General features: G+C 49.6%; 5 protein-coding genes across 5 annotated transcripts; 3 read left to right on the top strand and 2 right to left on the bottom strand.

Moving 5' to 3' along the window:
• Window positions 1-806: 806 nt before the first annotated feature.
• On the bottom strand, window positions 807-1,466 carry Z519_11584 (uncharacterized protein; the record flags this gene model as incomplete). The annotated part of the gene is made up of 1 exon (XM_016769295.1): window positions 807-1,466. The coding sequence occupies one exon, from the start codon at window positions 1,464-1,466 to the stop codon at window positions 807-809; it is 660 nt and encodes a 219-aa protein (XP_016614668.1).
• A 412-nt stretch (window positions 1,467-1,878) lies between these two features.
• Window positions 1,879-3,670, top strand: Z519_11583 (uncharacterized protein; the record flags this gene model as incomplete). The annotated part of the gene is made up of 5 exons (XM_016769294.1): window positions 1,879-2,106; window positions 2,167-2,288; window positions 2,343-2,481; window positions 2,539-2,992; window positions 3,042-3,670. The coding sequence occupies 5 exons, from the start codon at window positions 1,879-1,881 to the stop codon at window positions 3,668-3,670; spliced, it is 1,572 nt and encodes a 523-aa protein (XP_016614667.1).
• Window positions 3,671-6,625: 2,955 nt separating this feature from the next.
• Z519_11582 (uncharacterized protein) lies at window positions 6,626-8,176 on the bottom strand (the record flags this gene model as incomplete). The annotated part of the gene is made up of 2 exons (XM_016769293.1): window positions 6,626-6,699; window positions 6,760-8,176. 2 exons carry the CDS (start codon window positions 8,174-8,176, stop codon window positions 6,626-6,628), a joined length of 1,491 nt encoding a protein of 496 aa, XP_016614666.1.
• Window positions 8,177-9,357: 1,181 nt separating this feature from the next.
• Window positions 9,358-10,635, top strand: Z519_11581 (uncharacterized protein; the record flags this gene model as incomplete). Its single annotated transcript, XM_016769292.1, has 5 exons — window positions 9,358-9,445; window positions 9,499-9,581; window positions 9,635-9,860; window positions 10,040-10,417; window positions 10,496-10,635. 5 exons carry the CDS (start codon window positions 9,358-9,360, stop codon window positions 10,633-10,635), a joined length of 915 nt encoding a protein of 304 aa, XP_016614665.1.
• Window positions 10,636-10,942: 307 nt separating this feature from the next.
• Z519_11580 (uncharacterized protein) lies at window positions 10,943-12,003 on the top strand (the record flags this gene model as incomplete). The annotated part of the gene is made up of 2 exons (XM_016769291.1): window positions 10,943-10,986; window positions 11,067-12,003. The coding sequence occupies 2 exons, from the start codon at window positions 10,943-10,945 to the stop codon at window positions 12,001-12,003; spliced, it is 981 nt and encodes a 326-aa protein (XP_016614664.1).
• Between the last annotated feature and the right edge of the window lie 105 nt (window positions 12,004-12,108).

Genomic DNA, 12,108 nt, shown 5'->3' with positions numbered 1-12,108 from the left:
ATCCACGGAGGAACAAGGCTGGGTCACGTAATATGCCCTGCTGGCCCTGTTGGCCCTGTTGGCTCTGTTGGCACAGAGCGCACAGAGCGCACAGAGCGCACAGAGCGCACAGAGCGCACAGAGCACAAGCATTATATATACACCCTCGTTACCCTAGATAGTTACACTCTCTCCGTAGCCAACTCATGTTATCTACTGGACTATACAGTTCTTAGTAACGGAGAACCCTGCTCATACCTTGTGTCTTCCTCAACCAGCTCATGCTATCCTAGGATTGTTACTGAGAACCCTAACCCAGTTAGGATCAGTAGGGATCCTTAACACTTCGGCACCTACATACAGCGAATTACGAAACCGGCTTCTTCGCAAAGTCTATTCTCTTCTTTACTTTGGATTTCGGTGGAGACTGAGGTGATCTATAATTAGCTAGAGATAAGAAAACCTCTAATCAATTATGCCAGAGACCACTGGACTCGCACGGCTGTTTTACGTTTCTTACCGAATATTCTCGAGTCGTCTGATAAAATTTTTGTGCGCTGTTACGTTGCTCTAGAAACAATGCATCTACTCAAGGCGCCGGGCATTGCAAAGCCGGCTTGATCATTAATTTGTCAATTAGCAGGTTTGTCTGAGACCCACATCGCGTCGTAAGAAGTCAAGTTATGCGCATTCAACTGTCTAATAGTGTGACAAAACATGTCCAACTATCATAGCCCCTCACACAGTCGTAAATTACAGCAACCAGTCTAACATGTTGGGGCCTTCGAGAGTACGGAATGATCCCATCTTGCGCAATTCAATCCTTTTCAATCCGCAGCAACAAGGACGACATTTCCGTCGTCCCCTTTTTGAATACGGTACACAGCCCAACCAGGTCTAGGTAGGTCAATGCTACTATCGTTTGTTAAAGCCTTCATAAAAACACCATGCGTGACCAAAGCCACGTTTGGCCTCGAGGATTTTTCGCAAGTTGCTACCAGCGTTTCCAACGTCTCTCGAAGTCTCATCGCTCGCATTTTGACAGCCTCGTCGTGCTCAGAATAGGAGCCCGTCTTTAACCTCCACGTTGCATCCTCCGCATCTGACAGGGGCGAGAAGTCGAGGTAAGGAAATTTTTTTTGCAGGGACTCTCGAGTTGAACAGGTATCGCAGGGGAGGGCGCTCCGTTCCTGCGCATCTGGGTCTACAATGAAGACCGCGCCTGCTTCGACCCCGTTCCCACTTGCTGGGTCAAAATATCGCCGATCGAGGACGTTGGGGAATATAGCAAACGCAGTCTGGATTGCGCGTTGCGACGGGGATGATAAGACAACGCCCACAGAATCTGGTTCCGGGAATGACGAGCCCAGTTGTTCTGCAGCCTTAATCCCAGATTCCGTTAATGCAGGATCAAGCCGTTCAAAGTTTTTGTCGACGTTATGCTGGGATTCAGCATGTCGTAAGAGAAAGACTTTGCTATCGGACATAGCTGTGGTTTCTGAGCTGCCCTTAGTAACGCTTAGGTGTAGTATCACAATATAACCTAATGCTCGAAGAATACTGATGCGGGCTGTGCTGATCTTGCCGGATAGCTATAGAACGATAAAGCGTGTTACTAACGCATGGCATGCACAAGTTTATTGCAGGCAGCGAGCTTCCTGGAAAAATTCGTGTGATCCGGCTCGGCGCCGAAGAGTAGCAATCACATTCTTGGCAAGGACGCATTCTTCTGCTCTCGTCTTAATGCCGAGATGTCCTTGGTGTCCACGTGCATGTGATCTCCGCCATTATTAGCTGTATAACTTCGCCAAATTTAACATCACGATTCTCATATAAAAAAAAAAGGCCAGAGAGAGTCTTGAATCTTCAAACTTCATTGCTACCGCCGACGGCATCAACATGCCCCTTCTCTCAGCTTTTCGCGCAGTGCGTGACTATTCGCGCGACCAAAATAATGCATATCTCGCCAACACCGATAAGTTTTTCTGGCGCATGGGAGATATTATCACCAGAACTTGGGATCTCGGGTTTACGGCGTTTGGCGGCCCTCCCGTCCACTTCCAAATTGAACATCGTCGATTTGTGCAAGGAACACATGGCCGAATCCCATGGATTGACGAACGAGTGGTAAGCTGAGTGTCTTTGCCGGCTCGAGTGGTGGGAGGCTGTATGGTAACAGTTGTTTAGTATCAAGAATTGTTCGCAATCTGTCAAGCCTTACCCGGACCTGGTAGCACTAAGATGTTATTCTGTATCGTTCTGATACATGCAGGCATACTCCCCGCACTACTTACTTTCCTGATTTGGAGGTTAGTGTTGGTCTATACCTCGGTCATTTTGCAAATCTAACCCTTGCTGCGTAGTCTGCCTGGAGCAATCGGCATGTTTTGTCTGTCTCTAGGAGTTCGTCAAATTAAGGAAGTTCTCCCTGCCGTTGCGTACGCTTTCCTTTCTGGCTTGAATGCATCGACAGTGGGCATTGTCGCGCTTGCAGCCGTCCAGGTAAGGCATCTCTGACAACTCTTCTCCCCTTGGCCTCTTTCCTCTGACGTAAGCAAGCTCGCAGAGAAAGCTATTAAGGACCAGATCACTCGCATACTGGTAATCTTTGGCGCTTGCGCAGGTCTATGCTATACGGCCTTATGGTACTTCCCGGCTCTTATTATCGCTGGCGGTATTGCCACCGTCGTTTGGGATTTGTGGCTTCAGCAACAAATTGGAAAAATCAAGGCTAAACGGGCGGCTAAGAAGCGCGAGCGATCTCAGCCACCTGAGCCACCCGAGCCTGCGTCTGTCGAAGCGAACGAGCCAGCCAATCTGCCTGAAAGCAACACTAAGCCGAGCCAGCAAGGTACTGGTGTTCAACGGAGACATGCAGCACAGACAAGCTCGCACACCGAACCAGGTCCGAAGACTGAGGCACCGCAAACAACTGAGGAAGTTGACCGTACAGATATGAAGTCCTATGCGATACCAGTAACAATTGGTTTAACTATCATTGCCGCATTTTTTGGTAAGTCTGTTCTGTCTTCTCTAGGGTTCTCAGAACTGACCTAACCCAGTCTCGTTCATCGCCATCCTCGTTGCCCGAGGAGTCATTGACGATCCGCCGAGACCGCTTGATCTCTTTGCCAACATGTATCTTGCCGGTACCATCATCTTCGGCGGTGGTCCTGTCGTGATTCCGCTTCTGCGCGAATACGTCGTTCAGCCCGGCTGGGTCTCCACGCGAGACTTCTTGATCGGTCTCGCCATCATCCAAGCATTCCCTGGCCCGAACTTCAATTTCGCCGTCTACTTGGGAGCGCTTGCCGTTCTAGGCACGCCCCACTCCACCGCGCTGGGTGCGTTCCTCGGCTTTATGGGTATCTTCGCGCCGGGAATCACACTGGCCGTGGGGTTCCAGAGCCTGTGGGGCACCTTGAGGCACAAACCGATTGTGATCAGTCTGTTGCGCGGGATCAATGCCGCCGCTGTTGGACTCGTGTTTACCGCTGTCTACCGGCTGTGGGAGATCGGCTATCTGACGCAAGAGAGCTCGAGCGGAAAGAGTTTGGGTCAAGATCCTTGGTGGGTGGTGGTCACCACACTCACATACGCTGGCAATGCGTGGTTCAAAGTGCCAGCTCCCGTAGCTATCGTGACCGGAGGACTGTTAGGTCTTTGCTGGTATGGTGCTGTTGGGCGATGATTACCTAGAAAGCATATTTATGGGTGCTTTCCAATGCGGACATAATCGAGGAAGGTTGGTAGGAGTGTTTGTTTCTCTTGGGTAGCCTAGGCCCCGACGTTGAGGCCGGCGTGCCATCACTAGCTGCGCATACTCTGCCAAACTAAGTTCTGCAAATGTCAAGACTAATCGGGATAAATTACAATGAGAAATCAGCTGTAACCTAGTATTGAAATTACGGATCTTATTGGCTATCCATTTAATAGGATCTTACTATTAATGGAAAACACGACCTACTCAATCGTCCCCACTTTCGGATAAAAGAGCAGAGAAGAGGGTTTAGAGAGGAAGCTAGTTTTACAATTCACTGTACCATTATCCTAATTCGATCTTAGCACACTAACTCTACGAAGTGCGCTCCCTTTTCGGTGCCTTAGGGTCTCTTTTTAGTTCTAAACGGGGTTGTTATTAGTAAAGCAAAGAAATACTGTACTGTAACGACTAGAGTCCTTAAATGTTCGCAGTTCATCACTATTAGAGATTTCTGTGTAAGTAGGCAGAATCTAACGATAAGCGTATATATAAGATATCCCTATAGTATATAATCGATACTGTACACGACTTAATGAGAGAAGAAAGGGTGCGCCTCTCATACGGGGAGTGTACTAGAAATATGGATGCACTGCTTAAGTCGCGTCTCTTAGCTAGTGGTCTAATTACTCTTCGATATATTAGACGTCCGTCCTTCAATGTTTAACCGAATTCGTAATAGAATGAGTATTAGGCAGTACTCTCTGTAGCTCGTTTAGTGCTCGGGCACGCTCCCCCCTACTCTGCCGTAGCTCCCGCGACGCTCTCCCGTGGTCGGCCGGGCCTCCTCTATGCTCCGTCACGTGCTAGATTAAAGCGGCCTCGCTTCCTTTTCGGAACGAAAATGGTAAGTGACGAAGCATAGTTCGGGGTATACATAATATATATATATATATATATATTGAACATATGAGGGCTGGAACATATTTTGAGTTCGTTAGAGCTCCTACAATGAGTGATAATCTCTTCTATCGGTTGCGCGCACGGAGCCCTTGAATGAGACTAGAATGTTACAGCGACTACCGAGCAGTCCGTACCTCTCCAGATTTTAGAAGAGATGTATTAATGATCCGCTATTTCTATTCGCGAATCCTCTTTCTTTTTATTATTATTATTTACATCTATTTCAAATCTTCCCGTTAACAGTATGGAGAAAATAGGGGCCTCGCCGAGTCCTCGCAGGAGGAGGAGAAAGTCCCCATACAATTATTCAAACAGGTCGTTGAGCAAATAGTTCGTGGAAAATTTAGGAGAGACGGAAGAGGAACAGGAATGAGTTATACGTCCACCTACTGTCCAGCAATTAGAAAAATCAAACATGTCGTACACCACATCCATGGCTCTGAAATCTCTCGCAGCGTTCTTTTTGCTGCCTTCCAAGGTCTCTCTCTGTATTTAATATTTCGTTGCAATCTAATGCTCTGGGTGAAACTGTAAGGCTGTGAACTGGTAGTTCCGCGATTGGCATCCTATGGATTTGTCCGCTATCCCTGGTCCTTGCAGCAAGGGCGCCTTGTCTATTCGGCATATTTCAGCCTCTTTGTCCTTCGTAGTTCATATGAATCGGGTGCTGGTTCGAATCGAACGAGAGCGGTAGCTATAGCTCTCCTGCTTTTCCCGGTGACTTTCTGTACACTTGTGTATAGGCTGTAGGTCCAGAAAATTAGTATGGCGATAGTAACAATAAGACTCTGCGTTGGCCTTTGTCACATTCACATTAATGTTTTGCACTTAAGTAGGTCCCCCTGCAAAATAAGTGCCCATCATAAGCTGAGAAATGTTTGATATATAATTTATAAGAGTAGAATTCCTCCCAACATTTGAAGCAAAGTCTGCTTGCTTGCACATGCCATTAATACAGCTCTGAGTCTTAGGCTGTGAGATATGATGGTGACAGTAGTGCTCCTGGCTGTCATCTCCTTCTCAAACATCACCCATAGCCTTTCCATTATCATTATTATTTGGGTTTATTTCCTGGAGGGAGCGTTACTGTTGTAAAGAGCCGTCTATTCTCTTTTTTAGTTCGCATAAAAGGACTTCACATGTGACAGATAGAAGGTGAATACTGACTGTCAAATCCCGAATCTAGCTCCGCATCCTTCCAAATTTTCCGAGGACTCCTCAGCTTTTTACTCTTTCCAGCGCTTTGCGGTTGCTGATTTCTCGACGCATTGCAGGAATTTCAACTCTTTCCTTAACAACCGGCTAGTGCATGAGGCTCTATACGGGTCTAGCAACCGTCTATGGCCCATGGGCTTGCGCAGTAGCCTCGCCACATAGTGCTTCAAAGCCACTGCTTCTGGTCTGTCCTATTCTAATTTTAGCCTTCTTGCTTCTCTTTTTCCTTTTTGATGGGAATCCGTTGGGGAAGTGGAGTGTAATCCTCTTACCAGCAGTCGAAAGTATACTCTTCGATATATGAATACCTTCTGTTTTGTGTGTGCGTGTTCATCCGTACGCAAGAACTACTCTTCCTCTATGGATTATGAGGATACAAACAATGAACACGAGAGGCAAGAGCGCCAGCTCCCCCTAGAGTTATGATAAAGAGGCGGACCAGGACGCCGACGGCTGGGGTCGAGAATGAGTTTCCGAGGATGGTGAACGCCAAGGCCCCCGATCTAGTTAGGACGGTGGCACCACAGGATCAGGGCTTTAGTGGAGATCATGTAGGACTGTGGGGTGCAACCAGAGAATGCAGAACACCGCGCCAATGGCTCAACAATAACGTGAGCCGCGTCTTCTACATTGAGTGCTCCATACAATTCAGACTCAATTGCTCACTAAACGACTACTATGTACAAGGAAGGATTCGTGATAACTGTAGCGCTCCAATGCCCACATAACGCCGAAGTGCCCGCAGGCTCACAGGTTCTATTATTGTTATTATGCCTTGATGATCTCGTTGACGGCCTCCTCAATGCGGTCGCCTAGGGATACATCTACACGGCGGAAGAGTTCTGCAAGAAAAACAAGCCGTCAGCACTGTATCGGACGGACGTACGGGTGAGAGGACTTACCAAAGACCTTCTCGCGCAACCAGTCCCTCTTGACGCCGGCAATGTTGCCTGCGATGTTGGAGATGAAGCGTTCCTGCGCTCCATCCTCCTTGGCCATCACCTTGTTCCACAAGGCGCAAGGCTGCTTGAAGTCTTCATCCGTGATCTCCGAAGTGAAGACGACAGGGCCACTCAGTGACTCCTCGGTCGGCTTATAATCCGACACTCCGGTGGTGTGGAAACCAGTAGGGTGGATGGAGCTGTTCAGGTAGTTCGGGTCGGGCCCGTAATTGGCACTGAAGTTCATGAAGCCATCACGCTCAGTAGGAATGTAAACCGGGACTTTGGGGGCGTTTGTGGGCAACATTTGGTAGTTCACACCTAACCTGTAACGGGCAGCGTCCGGGTAGGCGAACATACGAGCCTGGAGCATGGGATCGGCGCTGGGTTCAATACCCGGGACCAGTGTCGATGGTGAAAAGGCAGCCTGTTCAACCTCGGCGAAGTAGTTGACAGGATTAGTGTCAAAGACAAGTTTGCCGACGGGCCGGAGAGGGTATTGCTCATGAGGCCACACCTTGGTCATGTCGAAAATATTAACCGGACACATGGCAACATCAGCAGGGTGGATTGTCTGAATGGAGACTGTATAAGAAGGATAATTGCCTTTCTCAATCTCGTTGTAAAGGTCATTTGTCAAATAGTCGGGGCTCTCGCCGGCGAGCCGGATAGCCTCTTCGTTCGTCAGGTTCTTAACACCTCCGTCAGCGTGGATGTGGATTTTGACATAGTGGAAGGAGCCGTCCTTCTTCGTGAATTTATAGGTATGGCCACTGTATCCGTTGATACCGCGCAAAGTCGCGGGAGTACCTCGATCGCTGAAGAGGAACATTAAAGCATGAACAGATTCAGGGGAGCCGACGTGGAAGTCCCAGAACATGTCTGCGTCTGAAGTGTGTGTGGCCGGATGTCTCTTGTGAGAACGATTCAGCGAGGGGAATTTGATGGGGTCCCGGACGAAGAAGACGGGCTGGTTGTTGAAGACCCAGTCATTATTGCCCTCTGCAGTCTTGAACTTGATAGCCCAACCATGGAAGTCGCGAATGGTGTCGGCGGAACCAGATTCAGGGCCGACGGTGGAGATTCGGGTCACGACCTCGGTCTTCTTGCCAATACCATTGAGGAAATCTGCATCCGTGATGTCGGAGATGTCGTGAGTGACTTGGAAATAGCCTCGAGCACCGGCAGCTTTGGCATGGACGACTCTTTCCGGGATTCTCTCGCGAGAGAAGTGGGCTAGGGTCTCAATCAACTGAGTGTCTTGGAGAAGAACGAGACCGCCGCCTTGCTTATTGCGGACTTGGACACTGGTGTCATTTCGGGGAGCAGGAGCACCCTCTGCAAGGGTGTAAAGGTTATGAGGTCCGGCGACAATCATGTTTGAAAGTGAATATGAGATTGGAGAGGATGACCAACTGAATGAGTTGGGTTGGAAGGTCGACAATGCTTGGAAACATTTGCGTAGAATACAGGACGATGCTTACCTTTTTGTATCCTTCGGCAAAGCGTGTTGATTGAGCCACTTGAGGGTCCTATTCCAGCTGCTCATGCTTCTCGATTCTCATTTCCATACCGGTGAGAGCTCTCATCGTCGTCACCGCGATGTATTTCGTGATGGAAGGTTCCATCTTCATGGGACATGGTCCTCTTACTGGCTATGGGCAAAGATTCAGCCAATAGGACGCGCGTTAAAGATTAGCCAGCCTTTTGGGAAAATGTTGCGCACTAATCCGTGGGATCGGCGTGGGTGTTTTCTGGCTCCCGGCAGGCTGAAGAACTGCAAGTCGACGTCATTAACCGACGAGCCGAAGATTCTTGCCAGTGTTGGAGCCGGGTACATGAGCCAAATGCGGCAACTATGTTGTAAATGGCAGCATTGAAGCCCCAGTGGTATGTGGAAAGAAAGATGGATGTCGACAAGGCCCGCGGCGAAGGAGGAAAGAGGAAGATCTTTTGTCCGAAATTGTGCCGAATAACGTCGCTGCTTTTACTAAGCAATACATGGCTACGTCAGTCGTTTATTTTTCCGGCTACGAGGCTGACGTCCAGCCTCAAAACCGATGAACTTCCTCAATCTCGCAGTCATGCTCTTCAAAGTTCCATATTATTATAGATATGCCACGCCCCTCGCCAGACTGCACCGCCACAGCTACTAGAAGGAAGCTTCATTCCTCTGCTATCGGTCCAAAAGAGCCCTTGACTCGCCAACTTGGCGAGCTACTGACAAGCTTTTATGCCCAGGACCCTAGCTGAACGGCCTTTGACATCAGCATTGTTTCGACATGCCTTTGCGAGGGCTTGGCGCTTCCAATCTATTTGTGTCTTTCCTCTTGTGGCTAATGAGCTCCCTCTCATCGCTATCAATTTTGATTGGCTTCTGATTGGGTCAGGCTGCTATCCGTCTTATTGGTCGATCAGCTGCAGTACGGAGTACGCTGCTTTGTAATTTGAGATAGAATCTTCAGTGTGAGCAACTCGCCATTGAGCACGATTGTCCAAACCATCAAACAACGTGCTGCCATCGGGCCCTGAACAGGTTATTTGTCAAACAAGTCAGAGATGGCCCTCCCAACTCATTTCCCCATCAAAGTAGCTGGGGGAAAGACTGTCCAAATCCCGTCTGTGGGTTTTGGCACCTGGGGGGGAGGTTTGTATTGGCTGTACCAAAATCTTGGTGTTTCGGTCTGATTTTCTCCAAAGGTGATCCAGGGTGGTGTAGAGCTGCCACTTTGACGGCTCTGAAATTGGGATACAGACATTTAGATTGTGCTTGGATCTACGGTGTATGATGCGCCTTCACAGAGCCCGATTACCACCTGGTACTGACCCAAGTCAGGTCGATGAAGAAATTGGAGCCGCAATCCGAGAATCAGGAATTCCAAGATCTGAGTTGTTCATCACGACCAAGTTCTGGCCACACTTCTCCGCTCCCGAGAATCTCGAATTATGCCTGGACCAGTCCTTGAAGAGGATGGGCCTCGAGTATGTCGACTTGCTCCTGGCACACTGGCCCGTCGCATTTAAACCAATATCGAGAGACGCTCTTGAGAATGCGAACAATCGTGCTTACGTCTCCAAGGCCGAGAAAGGGATGTTACTGCAACCCGGCACGGATAAAGCTGTCATTGATTGGGAACACACCACCGCCAATATCGCAGCCCAAGCCGGTAAGCTGCGCTAACACCGGCCCTGTTGACTTACGGGTGGCAGATATCGCTGACTGTTTCATCAGGCCAAAAAGGCAGCTACGTTCCCACATGGCAAGCGATGCAGAGACTAGTATCAACCGGCAAGACACGGGCCGTCGGGGTCTCCAACTTCTCCATTTCAGAGGTCAAGGAAATTTTGCCTTACGCTGAAGACGTGCCGATATCCTGCAATCAGGTCGAAGTTCATCCATGGCTGCCTAACAACGAGCTCATTGATTTCATGAAGGAGCACAGCATCCTCGTAACTTGCTACTCCCCGTTTGCGGGGCAAAAGGCAGACGGAGAGACTCTGCTCAAAGACCCCACGGTCAAGAAGATTGCCGAGAAAAATGGTATGGATGTCGGCCAATTACTGCAGAGTTGGGCTGTTCAGAGAGGCACCGTCCCTCTCGGCAAGAGCCAGACTGAAGGTCTGTTTACATGCTGTCCTTGTTCGCCCCTGTCAATACTACTCAAACATGGTGGCTGACACTGTATATTGTTTCTAGCGCGAATGAAGTCCAACCTTGCCGTAAGGGAGCTGTCGCCAGACGACATGAAAGCTCTTGATGCGCTTGTGGTTCCGAACGGCAAGGGGAGGACAATTGACTATACTGACGAATGGGGCGTCAATCTCTTCACCAACTGACCTGCTAACCAGTGCATCTCATTCAAATAAATGAAGATAGAAGAAATTATAGAATAATCCGTATCAAATGCAAGACAATTCTACATGTAGAGCCACGAAACCCAGCGTTGGGAGCACAGCTCGCCTCGTCGCATCGCCTAGAGCGACAAGGCTGATATGCGGGGTAAATTTCATCTACGATCTCCGCACTCAGCCTTACCGATATTTTTTTTCTCTATACATGTGCTTTGGCAACTGGAGAATTCGTTACCCAATCCGTGTGGACAGCAAACCGTATAAGGCATAAGCCTCAGCAGACGTCGTCAGGATGCCTCACAAACACAAACGCAAGCGCGACGAGGACGATTCAAAGTGAGTTGTCCGTCCTGGCCCCCCTAGTAGAACCAACCTCCCAGGAATTGACGAACTAAAGACCTGTTTCCGTTTTCCAGTTTCGACCTCCCACCCACAACGCGAGCGCGAACCCTGACGGTCCACCAGAAGCAGGAATCCATCTTCACGTCTGATGCGGGGAAGAAGCGCAAGCGGGAGGCCAGGAAACAGCAGCAAAGGGAGAAGAAACGGAAGGACGGCGCAGGCGACTTTGAGGATGATACGCCCAAGGCTTTTAGACGGCTAATGTCGTTTCAGGCTGGTGGGAAGAGGATTCCGTCGGGCCTGGATGACGGGAATGCGTCGAAGAGAAAGAAAAGAGAGGACCGAAGGTTGAAATCGACACCAAAGTCGAGCCCAACGTCAAAACCTGATGCGTCGGTAAACAATGCCACGGCCGCAACCGCTTCGACAGAGCCCTCCGATCCTCCCGCTACCACGACGGCACACACCATTCCTAAGATCCTCCCCGGCGAATCCCTCGCCTCGTACTCACAGCGTGTGGACCAATCGCTGCCATTGACCTCGCTCCCCAAACACCGAACGCGGCTCAGCGCAATCCCAGGCCTGGAGAAGATTAAAACCCCTCTCACCAAACACAACAAGCGACTTGCGCGGATGCAGAAGGAGTGGCGCGCCACGGATCAGCGACTTCGGGAGAAGCGTGAGGAAGAGGACGAAGAGCTCGCGGAACTCAGGGAGGAGGACGAGATGCTCTGGCTCGGCGCCGGGATCGATCCCAAACAGCCCTCCTCCTCGACGCTGAAGAAGTCAACATCGAAAAAGAGGAAAAGGAAAGGCGGCAATGCAAGGGATGTAGACGACGCCGCAGATCCCTGGAAGATACTGGAGAAGAAGCGCCGTGACCAAGGCCAGTTGGCCAGGCAGGCCAATTTGCAGGATGTGGTGGTCGCGCCGCCTACGTTGAAGCCCGTGAAGAATATATTCAAGGATAAAACCGAGAGGAAGAACGGAATGGTGTCGACAATGGGATGAAGAGACCCCCAAATCTTGACGGAGATTGCTTTGCAAAGAAGTGAGACGATAGAGATATTTGCCCAAGTCATATCAATTCCAAATCCACCTTGCAGACAGATGAGC

This window comes from Cladophialophora bantiana (genome assembly GCF_000835475.1).
Source record: "Cladophialophora bantiana CBS 173.52 unplaced genomic scaffold supercont1.22, whole genome shotgun sequence".
Taxonomy (NCBI): domain Eukaryota; kingdom Fungi; phylum Ascomycota; class Eurotiomycetes; order Chaetothyriales; family Herpotrichiellaceae; genus Cladophialophora; species Cladophialophora bantiana.
The sequence above is the reverse complement of the archived record's forward strand: the minus strand, read 5'-3'. Positions and strand labels throughout refer to the sequence as shown.